Source organism: Oratosquilla oratoria, chromosome 8 (genome assembly GCF_046742065.1).
Source record: "Oratosquilla oratoria isolate Oo_2021 chromosome 8, ASM4674206v1, whole genome shotgun sequence".
In the NCBI taxonomy this organism is placed as follows: Eukaryota; Metazoa; Arthropoda; class Malacostraca; order Stomatopoda; family Squillidae; genus Oratosquilla; species Oratosquilla oratoria.
In genome coordinates, this window is record NC_134784.1 from 54,124,602 (window position 1) to 54,144,978 (window position 20,377).

The 20,377-nt window shown below is 39.8% G+C and overlaps 1 protein-coding gene across 2 annotated transcripts in view; it reads right to left on the minus strand.

The window, feature by feature from the left end:
* Nucleotides 1-7,227: 7,227 nt before the first annotated feature.
* Nucleotides 7,228-20,377, minus strand: part of LOC143027740 (rap guanine nucleotide exchange factor 6-like) — a gene marked incomplete in the record, with an annotated part of 504,609 nt that continues 491,459 nt past the window's right edge. The window contains 4 exon segments of one of the 2 annotated variants that reach the window (XM_076189243.1): nucleotides 7,228-8,422; nucleotides 10,084-10,203; nucleotides 15,287-15,349; nucleotides 19,485-19,643. In XM_076189243.1, coding sequence (XP_076045358.1) covers nucleotides 8,388-8,422; nucleotides 10,084-10,203; nucleotides 15,287-15,349; nucleotides 19,485-19,643 — 377 coding nt within the window. 2 annotated transcript variants of the gene reach the window in all.

Consider the following 20,377-nt stretch of genomic DNA (forward strand, 5'->3'; position numbering starts at 1 on the left):
TATCCATTTGTTTATGGCTATCTCCCTTGTAAGAGGGAAAAAGCCATTGGTATATGTATGTATACTTTTGCATTGATTGGTACATACATATACCAAAGGCTTTCTTCCCCATTATAAGGGAGTTAGCAAAAAAAAAAAAAAAAAAAAAGGCATAAAAACCATTCCCACCCATTCCATCCCTATCATACTCCACTCCCCTTCCTGATATCTTGGCACCTACTGGATGATGGGTCATCTCTGCATCTTGCCCACTGCCCTGGATCAGAAGCAGTGTCACAAGACAAAGCACATCCACAGCAAGGCTGCTTCATTAAATAGGCAACCCCCCTCTCCGTACCCTCATGCAGAAAAGGAGATGGGGAGAAATCTTTGGGCTGCATCAAATTATTTCTCACACATACTCCCTCACCCCCTATCCATTCCACCTCATGCTTCACAGCAAGCATCATCCATATACAACCATTCTCCATTCACCCGTCTTCTGTCCTCTCCTATCCTTCCTCAACAAACATTCCCCTTTTACACCATCCATCCATCTCATCCTCATTTTCACTCCTTCCACCTCTGCCTTCCACACCTCTTTTATTAGTCTTTCTTCACTCATTCTTTCCTTGTGTCCAAACCATCTCAATACTCTTTCATCAACCCTATCTCCCAACTCCCTTTCCATCCCCATTCTCCTCTTCACCACCTCATTTCTCACTCTACCCAGCCTAGTAACCCCTATCATACTTCTGAGGCACCTCATCTCAAACACATTCAAACTCCTCTTCTCTTCCTCTCTTATATTCCATGTTTCTGCCCTGTACAGTGCTGTCAGCACAATTACTCCTTCATACAATCTCCTCTTAGCATTCATTCCCAAATGTCTATTTCTCATTACACTTTTTAATACACCAAGGCATTTACTCGCTTCTCTCAATCTACATTCTACTTCCACCTCCACTCCTCCCTTTCCTGCCACATTTGCACCCAAGTACCTAAAACTAGCCATTTCCTCAAGTTTCTCTCCTTTAAGGGGATCGTCCATCAGAAAATCACGAAAAAATATACAAAATTCTGAAAATATTTCCTCTAAAAGTGTTGCTCATAAGCTATCTCATGGCTGAGTATGGAAGCTGTATCTTGATTTTTACTATCTAAAAAAGAATATAATACAGTACCCCCCACCCTACTGTGGCTGGGTCATGTGCGCTGCGTACTGCATATTACGTTTTCTGTTGTTACATATATTTGCTAACAAAAGAAGCTGTGTATTTTGCACAATGTTTATGCTTTTGTATGATAAATAATAGCGTATGAGCTAATATGTTGACAGATGCTGTGACAGTTGACACAGTATTATGGGAAGTACATGATTGTATGAATACTGACGTTCAGACAATGCGTAAAGCTATCATGGCCTCCTACCTGCATTCTGTCAGCACAGATGAGAAGCCATTGCATTCTTACTGTCCTAAGGGAGAAGACTCGTGGTGTTTTTTTCCAGAGAGCACTAGCCAGGCAAGAGGAACCCGAGTCTCACAGTCAAGAAGCCGTTCCTGGCAAAGATTCCCACTGAGAAGTGGAAATCCATCCTGGCAATATATCAAGACCTCACCTCTACAGAGCTTTTAGAGAAATGCCTCAAGGGAAAGACACAAAACCAAAATGAAAGCTTCCATGCAAAGATCTGGGCTTTGAGTTCAAAGAGGAAGTTTGCATCAGCAGCTAGAGTTCAATTCTGTGATCAAGTTGCAGTTCTGAACCACATCTTTGGTTATGAACTTGCATATATGCCATCAGCAAGAGGGACAACAACCAGTGATGCCATAAAACAGCTTAGGATGGCAGATAAAGATCGTCTGTCGCCAAAGATGCATCGCGCCAAGAAAAGGAAAAGTGCAATATAACCCTGGTGGATACTAACTGGATTCATCATATAAACCTGTAATTAATCAAAAGCTGGCAACAAAGAGTAGGGTTGTGCCTATGATACCCTTTCAACACCATAACATCCTAAATGATGAAAGGGGACCAGTAACCATGAACAAAAAAACTATGACGCTCATTCCTGAAAAACTTGATTTTTGCACATTTAACTTGATTCATATCCAAAACGCCTTCACTGATTTTTAACTGCAAATCCTTTTCGGATTCAGCATAATTGGGAGAACATTTGGAGGCAGATTTATGTCCTTCTGTCAAGGACTAGTAGGATTTTTTCATATATACATTTTGTTTTGTTTTTGTTTTTTTCTTTTTTCATCAACTTACTTTGGATTTTTTTTCTCATAACAGACTGATCAGAACATCATAATTCTGCCTCCGTTTCTTCATCTATCTTAGCCCATTATAAAAACAAAAAATAATCAATATCCAGTCAAAGGTCTATCCTCTGAATCAATTTCAAAATTTTCAAAAATTACCCCTCAAAAAAAAAAAAAAAAAGCACAATAAAAAAAGTATAAGCATAAATGACTTGAAAATTCGGTGGTATCTTCTCTGAGACAAGACAGTTACTAGGAAAAAAATCTCAGCCACTTTCACCCCAAACTAAAAAAGTTCGATTTTCTAATGGACGATCCCCTTAATCTCATTTCCAGTCTGCTGCCACTTTCTCCCCCTGTACATCTCATCACCTTACTTTAATCCACATTTATTTTCAACTTCCTTCAAAGGATTTACAAAGGATTACAAAGGCGGCACATGCCGACAGACCTTTTGGTCCATATCTTGGTCGGATGCAAAAAAAATCATAATGATAAATAAATAAATGAATAAATAAAAACTATAATAATGTAAATAATACATACATACATATACCAAGGCTTTTTCCCCCTTACAAGGGAGGTAGCCAAAAAGGAAATGGCATAAAATCATTCCCACCCATTCCATCCCTGAATACACTCCACACCTCTCCACCTCCCTCTCATCTTAGCACCTCTGGGATGATGGGTCATCCCTGCACCTTGTCCACTGCCCTGGGTCAGAAGCAGTGTCGCAAGACATAGCACATCCACAGCAAGGCCGCTTCATTAAATCAGCGACCCCCATGCATAAAAGGAGAAGACGGGGAGAAATCCCTTCGGGCTGCATCAAATTTTGCTCTCACATACTACGTCACCCCCCATCCCCTGCCCATTCCACCTCATGCATCACAACATCATCCATATACAACCATTCTCCATTCACCTCTGTCTTCTGTCCTCTTCCGTCCTTCCTCAACAGACATTCCTCTCTTCCCCAAAGCCCCCTTCACCCCATCCATCCACCTCATCCTAGGACGTCCCCTCATGTTCACTCCCTCCACATCTGCCTTCCATACCTCTTTTACTAGTCTTTCTTCACTCATTCTTTCCATATGTCCAAACCATCCTAATACTCTCTCATCAACCCTATCTCCCAGCTCCCTTTCCACCCCCATTCTTCTCCTCGCCTCCTCATTTCTCACTCTATCTAGCCTAGCAACCCCCATCATACTTCTCAGACACCTCATCTCAAACACATTCAAACTCCTTCTCTCTTCCTCTCTTATGTTCCATGTTCCATGTAAATAATAAGATACATAAATAAATGCATAGGTATAGTTAAATAATAAACAAATAGGTACATAGTAAATGAAAATAAATTGACATATAACTAATAATAAATGAGAATCAAGCAAATAATAATAAACAAACAGACAAATGATAAAACAAACAAAACAAACTCTGCCACTAACTTCCTCAATCCCTCCTCTGATCCTGCTACAAGCGCAGTGTCGTCAGCAAACAACAACTGGCTTATCTCCATTTTCTTTAACCTTCTCCAATCCCTGACCCACTACCCTTGCATTTACCTCTCACACCACCCCATCCATGTATAAGTTGAACAGCCAAGGTGACAAAACACACCGCTGCCAAAGTCCCACCTTTACTTCAAACCACTCGCTCTCTCCATTTCTAATCCTAACACAAGCTCTACTACTCTCATAAAAACTCTTGACTGCTCTTAACAGCTTTCCTCCTATCCCATACATCTGCAAAGCCTCCCATAGTGCCTTCCTGTCTACCCTGTCATAAGCCTTTTCCAGATCTATAAAAGCCCAAAATACATCCTTACCTTTTCCTATAGCTTTTTCACATATGTCTTACCACACTATTCCTCACCAATTACTCCTTCTGTTCCTCTCCTAATCCTCTCAATCAAGACCCTACCATAAGCCTTTCCAACAACACTTAATAAGCTGAGAAGACAGGAAGAAATCCCTTTGGGGTGCATCAGTTTATTTTTCACACATCTTTCCCCATCCCTTTCATGCATCACAGCATCATCCATACACAACCATTCTCCATTCACCCCTATCTCCTGTCCTCTACCATCCCGCCTCAACAGACATTCACCTTCTTTCCCATTGCCCCTTTTACCACATCCATCCATCTCATCTTTGGTCACCCCCTCATATTCACTCCTTCTACCTCTGCTTTCCACACCTCTTTTACTAATCTTTCTTCATTATTTCCATGTGTCCAAACCATCCCAATACTCTTTCATCAACCCTCTCTCCCAACTCCCTTTCCATCTCTCCTCCTCACCTTCTCGTTTTCCACTCTATCCACCCCAGTAACCTCTTACTTCTCTGGCACCTCATCTCAAACACATTCAAACTCTTAATTTCTTTCCAAAACATCTTTTTATTACTTTAAAAAATTTCTGTCATACTCTTACCCATTTCACATCTGCTCTCCTCTTTGCCTCCTTTATCTTATGCTTTACTTCTCTTTTCATTGTACCTCTCATGTGATTCCCTCATCCTATTTTGTACCCAATCTGTGAAAGCTCACTTCTTTTCTTCTACAACCTTCTTTGTTTCATCATCCCACCACTTGCTACCCTTCTATTTCCTCCCATCCTCCTTGTTCCACACACCATCTTTGCACACCTTGTGACTTCCTCCTTGAATCATCCTCATTCCTAGTTCTACTCTGTCCTTCACTCACTCCCACTCCTCTCTCATTTTCTTCTTGTGTTCCTTCTGTTCTTTCTCATTTAAGCAGTTCACTTTAAGCACCTTCCTACCTTGTGTCCTTTTCTTCTTTCTCCATCAATCCTCCAGCCTCAACTTACCTTCCACCAAAAAATGATCTGATATTCCCCAACTCTCTCCCCTTAGAACATGTACATCCTTAACTCTTCCTACTATACTCCTGGTTACCACTATATAGTCCATAAAGACCCTTCCACCCACCACCCTCTCCCCTGTGTACTTATGCTTGACTTTCTTCCTAAACACTGTATTTGCTATCAACTCTCTACACACATCACCATCAACTCTCCACTATGGTTTTTTCCTGGAACTCCACATTTACCAACCACTCTGTCTATTGGTTCATTTCCTACCCTAGCATTTAGGTCTCCCAATACCACTACATTGACATTTCTCCCTAATCTCTCTATGCACTTGTTCAAATCTATCCAAAATGCCTCCCTTTCCTCTACACTCTTCTCACTACCAGGCCCATATGCACTTACAAAAACCCAATTTTCCCTTCCCAATTTCACTTTCATCCACATCAACCTTGAAGAAACCTTCCCCTTCAGCACATGCTCAACTATTTCTTCACTTATAAGTATAGTCACCCCTTCTCTCCCTCGCCCTCTCTTCACTCCTGAGATTATCCCAAACTCAAATTCCCCTTCCCTTTCAACTTAATTTCACTGCAGTGCCAGATAAACATATAAATAAAATAGTCGGAGAAACATACAATTTGTTGAGATCAATAGAGGTGGCCTTCAAATACCTGGATAAGGAAATGATCAAGAAAATATTACAAACACTGTAAGGCCAAAACTGGAATATGCAGCGTTGATATGGTCACCCAGTACAAAAAAGAATATAAGAAAATTAGAAAGAATACAAAGAGCAACAACAAAGTTGGTCCCAACACTTGCAAACCTGACATATGAACAAAGACTGGTTGAACTGGAATTGCCAACCCTGGAACAAAGAGAATGAGGGGACCTACTAACCATTTACAGAATTATGAAAGGAAAAGAATGCCTTGATAGAGAGGACTTATTAAAGCGGGACAGATGGAAAACAAGAGGACATGCAATGAAACTCAAAAAGGATAACTACAGAAGAGACCTGAAAAAGAACAGTTTCTCACACAGTGTGATAGATATATGGAACAAATTGGATGAAGATATAGTGTGTGCAAACACAATACAAGAATTTAAGAACAAACTTGATCTTGCGAGATACAAAAACAGGTCACCACGAGCATAGCTCCCCTTTCCATATAATACAACTAGGTAAATACATCCATCTTTCTTCTCACAAACATACTGCCTATCTCTTCCCTCTTACTGTCATCTGTACCACATCCACACATATTAAAAGACCCAAACCTTAGGGTACTGGTTGGAAAACTCCCAGACCCTCTTATACCTTTACTTTTTTTTTAGGAATGTCCCCTTTGGGGCTACAGGGAGAAGGATGCTTAGTCTCATTCCCATACCATTTTTGTTGCCTCATATGACTCAAGTGGCATTATTCTTTTCCCCCACCAGAGGGTTCTGCAAAAATGATAAAATGAATATTCAGAGAAATGGTACAGGACAGTAACAAGAGTGGGGGGACAGCATAATGGAGGGACAGCTGGAGTATAATAAAGAATCATCATTTCTCTATGAATAGAGAGAGATTTCCTCTACACCGACAATATGATAGGGAAACCCCATATAGACCTTAAAATATCAGCTGCATGCTACTTAACAGATCTTAACCCCACAATAACATGTATCCAATACCCCACATAGGGTAAATAAATAACATACATACATATACCAAGGCTTTTTCCCCCTTACAAGGGAGGTAGCCAAAAAGGAAAAGGCATAAAATCATTCCCACCCATTCCATCCCTGAATACATTCCACACCCCTCCACCCTCCCTCTTATCTTAGCACCTCCCGGATGACGGGTCATCCCTGCACCTTGTCCACTACCCTGGGTCAGAAGCAGTGTCGCAAGACACAGCACATCCACAGGACAGTCTCATGTAACACCACCATTCTCAATATAACCTGACATTTATATTTCTTATCTCTATAAGATATCTATAAACACACTTAAAACATGTTCATGACTTCTCTCTGGCCGGCTACCAAATCAGCAACATATGGCGTAAAGAGGGGATTGTGACACTATAATGTAATGCACAAACTCACTATGCCTTAACAGTACCAGGAAAGTAAACAACTTCACATAGTCAAATGTATATATATTTATCCTGTACAAAACCCACCCACATTCACTGGCACATGAATGAAAATGGTGAATTAGCCAAATAATATATTTACATACATGAAAAAGAACAGCCATTCAAAATACATTATAACAATGAGCATCACAAAGTTTCTTTTCGCCTCTGGGCATAGTTTTGTTAGCGAATACTTTAAACAGATTTCACTACAGATCCAACTGATGCTACCAAACAAAGTTGCTCTTCTACAAACACAGAAATGAATCTCTATCCAAATAATCAAGTTTTATATCGTCTTGATCATTTAATCTCACCACCTTCACTTACACCGACTATCTAACATTTTTCCAAATATACATTGGAAATAGTTATTACATTCTATGAGAATATTTCAAATTAAGTTGACCAATGACTCTACAATAGGTAGTTTTGAAGAAGCACATTCCAATGGTTAAGCCTTGTTAGAAAATGTTACGAAGACAAAGTAAATAATTGTGCTTAGACGGATGGAGCGTATGAAATATTTCCAAATCTCTACGGTGTATGTAAACTAAGGGAAATGGATTATACATTCAATGATTAAACATTTTGTATCATGGGAACAATGTCACAAAGAAACGGTAACTAAGTTGAATTACAATACCACATGAGGTGTCCTGCTGTCTTCAGAACTACATAGAAGATATGGTCATATGAAAATTGGACAGTAAATCAAGGGTCCCATAAGGAAAATCACAAAGAGACATCTATTATAACATATATCCTACATTTCTAGCTATGCAGAAATTCATTTCTATATAAGAAATTTATACACATATCCAAAGTCGAAACTAGTGAAGGTACTGACATGAATAAAATATATTAGGCACACACTGCCCTTGTGACCCTTAATGAGATAACATCGAAACGTCTCCCACAGGAGAACAACAAATCATCCAAAAAAATACTTAAATACAAATATCATCTTAGATCACTATTTTTTCCAGCAAATGTTTCATACAAAACATACTTCCTTCTTTTGAAGACAAGAATTCATGCACATTCTACTCTAATAACACATCGGCTTCCATATAAAAATTATCTCTCCCACAAACCCTATCATTGGCTCATTAATCTTTGGTTTATGTCATTAGTTACTGACAAGCGGGTCAGGAAACAGGATCATACAGCAGAAACTTGGGCCTCTTCATCATCATCTGGAAAAGGAAAACCTAATCAAAATATTTTATAGAATGAAAAGTACATACATACATATACAAAAGGCTTTTTCCCCCTTACAAGGGAGGTAGCCAAAAAGAAAAAGGCTTAAAAACTATTCCCACCCATTCCATCCCCAAATACAATACACTCCACTCCACTCCCCTCCACCCTCCCTCCTATCTTGGCACACATACATACATACATACATATACCAAGGCTTTTTCCCCCTTCCAAGGGAGGTAGCCAAAAAGGGAAAGGCATAAAAACACTCCCACCCATTTCATCCCTAAATACACTCCACATCCCTCCCACCCTTCCTCTCATCTGAGCACCTCCTGGATGACGGGTCATCCCTGCACCCTGCCCACCGCCCTGGGTCAGAAGCAGTGTCGCAAGACACAGTACATCCACAGCAAGGCCGCTTCATTTAATCGGCGACCCCCCCTCTCCGTCCCCCTTTGCATATAAGGAGAGGACGGGGAGAAATCCCTTCGGGCTGCGTCAAAATTTACCCACACATACTACCCCACCCCCCATCATCCATATACAACCATTCTCCACTCACCTCTGTCTTCCGTCCTCTCCCTTCCTTCCTCAACAGACATTCCCCTCTTCCCCAAAGCCCCCTTCACCCCATCCATCCACCTCATCCTAGGACGTCCCCTCATGTTCACTCCCTCCACATCTGCCTTCCATACCTCTTTTACTAGTCTTTCTTCACTCATTCTTTCCATGTGTCCAAACCATCCTAATATTCTTTCATCAACCCTATCTCCCAAATCCTTTTTCACCCCTGTTCTCCTCCTCACCTCCTCATTTCTCACTCTATCCATCCTAGTAACCCCCACCATACTTCTCAGACACCTCATCTCAAACACATTCAAACTCCTCTCTTCTTCTCTTATGTTCCACGTTTCTGCCCCATACAGTGCTGTTGGCACAATCACTCCTTCATACAGTCTCCTCTTCGCATCCATTCCCAAATGTCTATTCCTCATTACACTCTTTAAACCACCAAGGCATTTACTCGCTTCTCTCAATCTACATTCTACCTCCACCTTCACTCCACCTTTTCCTGCTACACTTGCACCCAAGTATCTAAAACTATCCACTTCCTCCAGTCGCTCTCCCTTAATGTTCACTTCCATTCTACTGCCACTTTCACCCCTTGTACATCTCATCACCTTACTTTTACCCACATTTATCTTTAGCTTTCTTCTATCACATACTCTCCCAAACTCTGCCACCAGCTTCCTCAATCCCTCCTCTGACCCTGCCACAAGCGCAGTGTCGTCCGCAAACAACAGCTGGCTCACCTCCCACTTTTCTCCATTATCTTTAACCATCTCCAATCCCTGACTCACTACCCTAGCATTCACCTCTCGCACCACCCCATCCATGTACACCCCATCCATGGCACACATACAAACTTAAAAGGGGGGTTGACCCTGCCATGGCATGCACCCAACCCTTTACCTGTCCCACAACCTTTTGTTGTCCATGCTACATCAAATGGGAAGGTAAGCGAAAAATTAGCTTTGATAAGTAGAGTTTTTCATTATCTGAGTAAACAAACAAGTAGTTTTTCATTCTGAGTAAAAAGTACAGTTTTTCATTCTAATTCTATTTGAGTAAACAAGTACTATAAATGAATTACCTTCTTGGTGGTGAGTGTAGTATCCATCATGAGATAAAGTTCTCATGCCATGATTCATTCGCATCTGAGTTGCTGTATAGTCTGGAGGGCGGCGCATTCGATCATGCCTATTGGGAACACCTGATAGGGTAAACACACACATTATAATAAGCAAATGGCTCGAAGCTGAGTTATGTAAGAATACCATCACGTGTTCCCTGCACATCATAAAATTTAAAACTAGAAAGGATATAGGTTATTGGAAGTTAGCACCACATCCTAAAGTCTCTCCCTCACGAAGCTTCCTGAGCACTTTTCATGTGGGAGGGATCCAGTCCCTTTCATCCTTTCCCCAAACCAAGTCACCTCACTTTGCATGTAACGGTGCATAAATTGAAAGAATGAAAAAAAAAAAAAAATAATAATAATAATAATAATAAATTAGTGAAATAAAATAAATATGTATATACATATACCAAAGGCTTTTTTCCCCTCTTATAAGGGAGGTAGCTAAAAAATAAAGGCATAAAAAACAACTTCCACCCATCCCTATCATACTCCACTCCCTTCCACCTTTATCCCTTCCTCTTATCTTAGCACCTCCTGGATGATGTAAATATGTAAATACATAAATATGTAAATAATAATTAATACAATGTTGTAGTCTTTGCATGCTTTAAGTGGGTAGGAGTGAAAGAGATTTATCCAATGAGAGTGAATGGGATAAAGATGTCCTTTCCCATGTTTAGCCACCTTGCTTTGTGGTAACAGCTCATTTGATAAAATAATTATAATAATAATGCATACATACATATAACCAGAAGGCTTTTTTCCCTTAAAAGGGAGAGCCAGCCATGGCATGCACCCACCCTTCACTCATTCCACACGATTTGTTTTACTTGGCTCCTTGTGGTTGAAAAGCCATCCCTGCCCCCAACTCATTGCCCAGGTCAGAAGCAAAGCAGCAAGACAAAGCATCTCCATAGTATGGCCTACGAGCCAAAGCTGGTTAACCCACCTCCACCGACTTCATTACTCCCTCCCACCTCATCCACTCACAAGAAATACAAAGAAAACAAGAAGTTCCTTAATAAGCTATCTATATATGAAAACACCTCTTCCCATTTATTAGGGAGGTACTTAGCCAGGGCATGCACGCACCCTTCACCCATTTGTTTTCCCTTTTATCTTGATCCCTGTGGATGAAGAGCCATCCTTGCCTTGGGTTTCTTGCAAGAGAGCTCTGGGTCAATATACCTGCCTCTCAAAAGACTATGACAGTGCCCCTTTATGGAGGACTTTTTGAAGCAGGGAATTTAATGTTGTATTCCCATCAAATAGGACTTGACCACCCATAATGTTTACATTGTATCGCAATACATGCTCTGTTTGCATCAGTTTGAGAATTATCATATCTTACCTTTCACAGACCAGTCACAATTCTAGTGCTTCCTTATGGAGTACTTTATGAAGCAGGCAATTTTATGTAGTATATTCCTAAAAAAAAGTGAAGGTATAAGAGGATCTAGGAGTTTTCCAACCAGTACCCTAAGGTGGTCTTTTAATGTGCATGGATGTGGTACAGATGAGAGCAAAAGGGAAGAGATAGGCAGTATGTTTGTAAGAAGAAAGATGGATGTGTTGGCACTGAGTGAAACTAAGTTGAGAGGGAGGGGCGAGTGTGAGTTTGGAAGTGTAGTTGGGTGGTTCTCAGGAGTGAAGAGAGGATAAGGGAGAGAAGGAATGGCTATACTACGAAGTGAAGAGATAGGTAAACGTGTAGTGGAGTGGAAGAAGGTTTCTTCAAGGTTAATGTGGATGAAAGTGAAACTGGTGAGGGAGATGTGGGTCTTTGTAAGTGCATATGGGCCTGGTAGTGAGAAGAGTGTAGAAGAAAGGGAGTTTTTTTTTTTATAGATTTAAATGAATGCGTATAGGGATTAGAGAGAAACATCAATGTAGTGGTATTGGGAGACCTTAATGCTAGGGTAGGAAATGAACCAATAGACAGAGTAGTTGGGAAGTGTGGAGTTCCAGGAAAGAATTGTATTGGAGAGTTGATAGTGATGTGTCCAGAGAGTTGATGATAGCAAATATAGTGTTTATGAAGAAAGTCAAGCATAAGAACATATGGGAAAGGGTGGTAGATACAGCATCAATGGACTATACAGTGGTAAATTGGAGTGTAGTAGGAAGAGTTAAGGATGTACATGTTCTAAGGGGAGAGAGTGGGGGAATATCAGATCAATTCCTGGTGGAAGGTAAGTTGAGAGTGGAGGATAGATGTAGAAAGAGGAAAAGTACAAAAGGTAGGGAGGCGCTTAGAGTGAACTACTTAAATGAGAAAGAAAAGGAGTACAAGAAGCTGTGAGAGGAGTGAAGGATAGAGCAGAACTAGGAGTGGAGGAGGAATGGGGATGGTTCAAGGAGGGAGTCACAAGGTATGCAAAGATGGTGTGTGGAACAAGGAGGATGGGAGGAAATGGAAGGAAGGGTAGTGAGTGGTGGGATGAGGAAGCAAAGAGGGTTGTAGAGGAGAAGAAGTGAGCTTTCACAAATTGGTTACAAAATAGGACGAGGGAATCATATGAGAGGTACAAAGAAAAGAGAAGTAAAGCATAAGATAAAGGAAGTATGGAGGTGAGCAGATGTGAAATGGGATAAGAGTATGACAGAAAATTTTGAAAGTAATAAAAAGATGTTTTGGAAAGAAATTAAGAGAGGAAGAGGAGGCGAATCAAGTAGGGAAGAAAAGGTAATAGGTGCAGATGGAGAGATAAAAATGGAGGAGAAGGCAGTAAGAGGAAGATGGGCAGAGTATTTTAGGAAGTTGCTAAATGTGAATGGAGAATGGTTGTATATGGATGATGTTGGGATGCATGAGGTGGAATGGGATGGGGAGGTGAGGTAGTATGTGTGAGCAAAATTTGACGCATCCCGAAGGGATTTCTCCCCATCTCCTATTCTGCATGGGGGGATCGCCGATTTAATGAAGCGGCCTTGCTATGGATGTGCTGTGCCTTGCGACACTGCCTCTGACTCAGGGCAGTGGACAGGGTGCAGGGATGACCCGTCATCCAGGAGGTGCTAAGATAAGAGGGAAGGTGGAGAGGTGTGGAGTGTATTCAGGGATGGAATGGGTGGGAATGATTTTATGCCTTTTTCTTTTTGGCTACCTCCCTTGTAAGGGGGAAAAAGCCTTGGTATATGTATGTATGCTAAATGTGAAGGAGGATAGGGAGGGAAAGGTAGTTACTGTGGGAAGTGCTCAGAAAATGACCATGATGAGTGAGGAAAACGAAGGAGAAATAAGGAAAGATGAGGTGAAGGCAGTTGTTAAGATGATGAGAGTAGGTAAGGTACCTGGGTTGGATGGATGTCATATAAAATGTCTGAAAAAAGGAGGTACAGTGATGGTGGACTGGCAGGTGAAGTTATTTAATGATTAAGAGAGGATAGAGTGCCAGAGGACTGGAGGAGTTCCTGTATAGTTCCACTTGACAAGGGAAAAGGGGACAAGTGTGAGTGTAGTAGTTTCAGAGGGATCAGCTTGTTAAGTGTTTTTGGGAAGGCTTATGGGAGGGTCTTGATTGATAGGATTAGGAGAGGAACAGAGGGAGTAATTGGTGAGGTACAGTGTGGGTTTAGGGCAAGTAGGTGTTGCGTAGATCAGATTTTTGTGGTAAGACAGATATGTGAGAAAGCTATAGGAAAAGGTAAGGATATTTTTTGGGTTTTTATGGATTTGGAAAAGGCTTATGACAGGATAGGCAGGAAGGCACTGTGGGAGGTATTACAGATATATGGGATATGAGGAAAGCTTTTAGGAGCTGTCAAGAGTTTTTATGAGAGTAGAAGAGCGTGTGTTAGGATAAGAAATGGAGAGTGTTTTGAGGTAAAGGGGAGACTTCGTCAGGGATGTGTTATGTCGCCTTGGCTGTTCAATTTATACATGGATGGGGTGGTGCGAGAGGTAAATGCAAGGGTAGTGGAGATGGTTAAAGAAAATGGAGAAAAGTGGGAGACAAGCCAGCTGTTGTTTGCAGGCAACTGTGCTTGTAGCAGGATCAGAGGAGGGATTGAGGAAGTTAGTGACAGAGTTTGGGAAGGTGTGTGAAAGAAGGAAGTTGAAGATCAATGTGGGTAAAAGTAAGGCGATGAGATGTACAAGGGGAGAAAAAGACAGCAGACTGGAAGTGCGTATTAAGGGAGAGAAACTGGAGGGGGTGGACAGCTTAAGGTACTTGGGTATGGATGTGGCAGGAAAGAGAGGAGTGGAGGTGGAGGTAGAATGTAGATTGAGAGAAGCAATGAGGTGGAATGGGTGGAGGATGAAGGTGAGGGAGTATGTGTGAGAAATAATTTGACGCAGCCTGAAGGAATTTCTCCCCATCTTCTCCTTTTCTGCATGAGGGGACAGAGAGGGGAGGTCGCCAATTCAATGAAGTGGCCTTGCTGTGGATGTGCTGTGTCTTGTGACACTGCTTCTGACCCAGGGCAGTGGGCAAGATGTAGGGATGACCCGTCATCCAGGAGATGTCAAGAGAAGAGGGTGGAGGGGAGTGGAGTAGGATAGGGATGGAATGGGTGGGAGTGGTTTTTATGCCTTTGTCTTTTGGCTACCTCCCTTATAAGGGGAAAAAAGCCTTTGGTATATGTAGGTGTATGTATGAGCCTATTATCTGTATAGTACATGGAACATGAGAGAGGAAATTTTTAAATGTGCTTGAAATGAAGTGCCTGAGAAGTATGGTTGGGGTTACTAGGTTGGATTGAGAGAGAAATGAGATGAGGAGGAGAGCGGGCTTGTAAATTCTATAAATTTATTTTTCAGTACTTGGTGCCTTAATAATCTTGCAGTCAAACATTCCTTCATCTTCAACAATGTTCACACCCATGCCAAATTCTTGTCTTTCCAATAAACAGGAATAAATTCTTATACTACAAGCCACTAAAACGAGATAAGCAACCACCATCTACTTCCCCAAGTACCCACATGCAGTAGGGCAGCATTTCATAATTAAACTAAGTGACATTTACTAGATGATACAATCATCTCATGCAATATTAGTATCACTTTTAGCCTGCAGAAAACAAGCACTCTTTTAACAATTTTATTCTAAAATCTATTATAAATGAAGCAAACCAAGGTTTCGCCACGAAACCAAAATTATCGATAACTGGGGGAAAAACATGACCTCTAATGCATGAAATGCTTCCTTACCTGGGGCTGGAATGGGAGGGAGGACAGGCACTGCATGAGGGAATGGTGGTCTATATCTTGCCTCTATGCACCATGTGCATGGCAAGCAATCAGCATACATGGAGATGGACCACATGAACAAAGCCAGCATCAACATAGTGCCCAATATATGATGGGAGGGGAGGGGGGAAAAGGAAGGAAAAATCCACTGTCAACATCTAAAAACGGAACAAATGTCAACAACATAATGCAAGTCTCACTTTTCATGCAGAGCAGTTATGAGGTTTAAAGATATGAATAACGAGACTATGGCACCGACAGAATGGCTATCTAAATGCACGTTGACTAGTCAAAATCTATTCTAGCCAATATCTAGATATAACATATACTAAAAATTGAAATGCATTAACAAAATTTACAATATTCTATACATCAGAATCCATACTTCCATATTCATTCACGTCTGTGAAATATAAGACTTGCACAAGGTATCAAGTAAATTCTTAGTTGAATAAAAGTCCCAAGATATACAAGAAATGTGTACCAGCAAGAAAGACAACAGGCCTGTTGGTATGCATTTTCTAGAACAGAAACAGGCAAGACAAGACTTAAAATTTACTAAAATTTTCAACCATGAAGCACATAAATCTTGGGAAAGATGTTTATACAAGAGAAAAACAAGTCTGATTCTAACAGTGCTTATATCCACTGTAAATGCTTTGGCAAACCAAAAGCAAATCAATCAACATGCCTGCAAGAATAATTTGTTGGTGTACCTCACCATATGGGGGTATTGAATGCATAAGTTATGTATTCAATACTTTACAGACTTAAGTAGCATCCCTATGAAACAGTCATGCAGCATTCTTTATTGTTTGAGACTAATACTCAATAATAGAGGAATGCCAAGCTCTTTTTTTCTTTCCCTTTTTTCTGTTTTCTTCTATTATCACTTCTTAAATTTCTCCTTTACTATCCCTAGGAATTTATCTTCTCCTCTTCATTTATATCATTTACTGGCCTAGGGTTGAGTTTAGTAGGAATACAACCGATGTATGCAATACATGCCACATCATAAGAGAAGGAACAGTGGATATTGTCCACTGGTAATCTCACTTCCCGAAATATAATTAGCTATGAAAAAGGCTAGGGTGGTAAGACCAGCTATCAAACGGTTTTCAATTTTAAGAATCTGTTACATGATCAATTAATCAGTCAATACGCTGCTTCAGGTTTCTTTTGCAGGTAACTTCCAGAAAATATTGAGTTGTCTAGATATACCTGGGGGGGGGGGTGTCAGTGTAATGTGCATGGATACAATAATGTGTTAAAAAAAAAATATATATATATATATATATATATATATATATATATATATATATATATATATATATATATATATATATATATATATATATATATATATATATATATATATATATATATAGATATATATATATATATATATATATATATATATGTGAGAGTAAATTTGGCATAGAAAAACTCAGAATGACAGCAGGGGTACTTTATTCCCTAACATTTTGGCTGTTATGCCTTCTACAGAGAATATAACAAACGTACATACATCTCACCGTATATACAAGAGCTCCGGGGATTCTGTCTCGCTGGTTGTCATGGGGGATTATTGCTTATCGTGGAATTATGACTTCTTGTGGGATTATGTCTTGTTGGCTGCATAGGATGGCCTGTACTACCCGTGTTGATCAATTTCATTGTTGGTTTTGTTGCTGTTATTATAATTTTTCTGGTTGTTCTAGCCAGGGATTTGTCAACCTGGCTAGAACAACCGGAAAAATTATAATAGCAGAAACAAAACCAACAATGAAATCGACAAGCATGGGTCGCAGTACAGGCCGTCCTATGCAGCTTACAAGACATAATCCCACAAGGAGACATAATTCCACAATGAGCAATAATTCCCCATGACAACCAGCGAGACAGAATCCCCGGAGCTCTTGTATATAAGGTGAAAAGTATGTACGTTTGTCATTCTCTCTGAGGAAGGCATATAGCCGAAACATAAGAGAATAAAGTACCCCTGCCGTCTTTCTGAGTTTTCCTATGCCAAATTTACTCAAATTTATCAACTCTGATTCAACAAGTGTATGTATGTGTATATATATATATATATATATATATATATATATATATATATATATATATATATATATATATATATATATATATATATATATATATATATATATATATATATATAGCAACTGATGGAAGGGTGTAGGTTAGCTACCTGGTTATAAGTGAATTAAAAGTGAAAGGTACATAAATGGGATATGGAAGAAATGTGATTTTTCTTTTCTTTTTCTTTTTAGAGAGAGCTAGCTCAAAATCATGATCACTAAGAGGTTAACGGACTTTATGAAATAATTTTACTGGATTACTCACTAAAAGAACTCTCAATACTTAAGCCCACACTTAATTTATACCACTTATTCTTGATGACATGCATACTTGTCTTATGTGGAGCATCTAATATTCTCAGTGATCTGTGATATGCTCACCGCTTTCTCCCTTATAAAGAGTGGCCAAATCAAATCAAATACCCATGTCAAAAGACCCAATTCTCACATCTCCTGCCACAAAGGTTATCTCAAACACAGTGATTTGTTGAAATGCATAAAAATATGCTGTTCCTATGCTAAAATTAATATTTCTTTTTGTTATTAGGGAGGTAGCCAAGTCAAAAGGCATATACCCACCCCCAACCATTCCACTCCCATCCACTGCCTTCTATGTACAGGTGCATTAATTTCTTCTTTAAAACACATCACCAACAATCATATCCTTTGCAGTACATATCTATCAGAAATTTTATAATTCTTACCCACATCAGGCTAAGCTGTCTATCCTTCAATGAACTATCATCTACAATTGCATGGAGATAATACAAAGGGCAGCAACCAAACTGGCCCCCACCCTGGCAGATAATCCATACAAGGAAAGACCAAAAGTACTGGGCCTACCAATTTTGAAAGATCAAAGAGAAAGTGGTGACATAATAAGTGTTCAGATCCCTAATGGGGGTAGATTGCATTGATAGAAGAGATCTCCTGATTAAATATGGGGGGGGGGGGGTTAAGAGGTCACATAGTAAATTAAGAAAGACCACATGTCAAAAGGATTTGAGGAAATAGTTTTCCATGATATGGTTTAATGTCACACACTCCCCCCTATCAGAAGGCTAAGGCGGTGCCCCTCACAGAGGACTTTGTAGCTTGGAATTTAATGAACCATGCCCTTGGTTCAACTTCGCCAGTGGCAGGACTCGAACCGCCATCCTCTCGACCTTCACCACAAGTAACGACGCCCTAACCCGCTCAACCAGCGAGCTTCCTTCAGTTTTCCATAAAGATGTATAAATATGTGTAATAGCTCAGAAAGTGATATAGCCCAAGCTCAAAAAATATATGAGTTCAAATCTAAATATATTTGGAAATTAAAGATATATATTAAGTTGGAACTATACATGAATTTGTGTCGAGGTATGTTAGAAAATTAGAGAACAGGAGACAGGACCCAACGAGCATTGCCCCTTTCCTGTATACTACAATTAGGTAAATACACCATATGCTTATATAACGAGTAAAAACAAGAACCTTACAAAATATATGTACTAGCTCTCTTGCCTTTAGTTTATTTAATTACAAATACATCACAGCAGAACAACTCTCAAGACACTGAAATGGATGGATTACTATAATGAATGACAATTTAGCAACTTTAATAATTAATCCACCCCCTCCTTTTGTCTACACTTTTAAGTCATTACCTAATCTGCAAAGTAACTTGAAACTGATGTCTCTGTTGGAATTCTGGGATTTAAGACTGTATGCCCTTACTACTATCATACATGGGCGCTAGTAATACTTACACTACCATCCACCTAACTTCTCACCTTACGACAATGATACCCTAATCCACTCAGCCATCATACTCCCCAAATAATTAACCAATCATATACAATTTCAAAATTTATCATTCAAAGATCCTGATACACATTTCTTTAATATTTCTTCTCTTAAAATCTAGATTCTACTAACCCCTAAAATACAACAACTGCATCTACTTGAACCAAGTAATGGAAAGCAATGCAATATCAGAAATACATGCAAGGTAATCTTTGGGATATACTTGTACAATATTCAAACTACTTAAGAAAACCCAAGGATAAAATTACCTGGCTGATGAGAAAAACGTCTATGATGTGAAGGTGGGGAGGGTGGGTAATGACCTCCATCAAATGTGGATCCTCCTACTCCACCCTCAAGGGAAGATGTAGAAATCCCAGAGTCAGTCTCTCCTTGAAAACTGGGGCCTTCACTGGAATTGACTGATCCTGTAAATATATAATCTAGAATCAGCTACACTCCACTCTTCAGAGGATCTAATGCCATTGTGTTCATTGCTTTTCATAGTAAAGTGTTTGTGTACGAAACCAAATAGAATGGGACAGAAAAGAGTTTACAAAAGGCAAATTCATCTATGACAAAATTGGGGTAAACAAATGTCATGCAGCGAATCAGTGCATAATAAAATAATTACCATTAATATAGAATAACGAAGACCATGTCACATCAAGGCTGAAACATATTCACATGACATGCAAGTTCTTATGTAGGCCATACAAGGATCAAAGGTTGCTAGTCATTACAGGAGTGAGAGTGTTTGGATTGTTTAGGTCAAGCAGCATGCATTACCAATAAAGCTGTAGCCTTGAAAAGCATTTCTCTTTTGATACACTTCAAGTTAGGACTGCAGGTATTTACCTCCCACAGTATTTTTTTTAAAATAGTTCTTATGACTGAAGAATAGTTTGCATGTGTGTTAAAAATGTAAAATACAAACATATCCATATAAACAAATCCCACTATCCTAGTTTTCCTCTACTAAAATGCACTGGTTTCTATTTACAGCATTAATGAATCTTAAGGCATTCCAGCATAGTTCTGGCCACCTAGTATGTCCTCTCTCTCTACTCTGAAATAACATTGCCCAACAATAATGACCCTTCACTCAAGAAAGATAAAGAAATGTTCATTTGCTCAACTTTTTCAACACAGAACCTTTAGT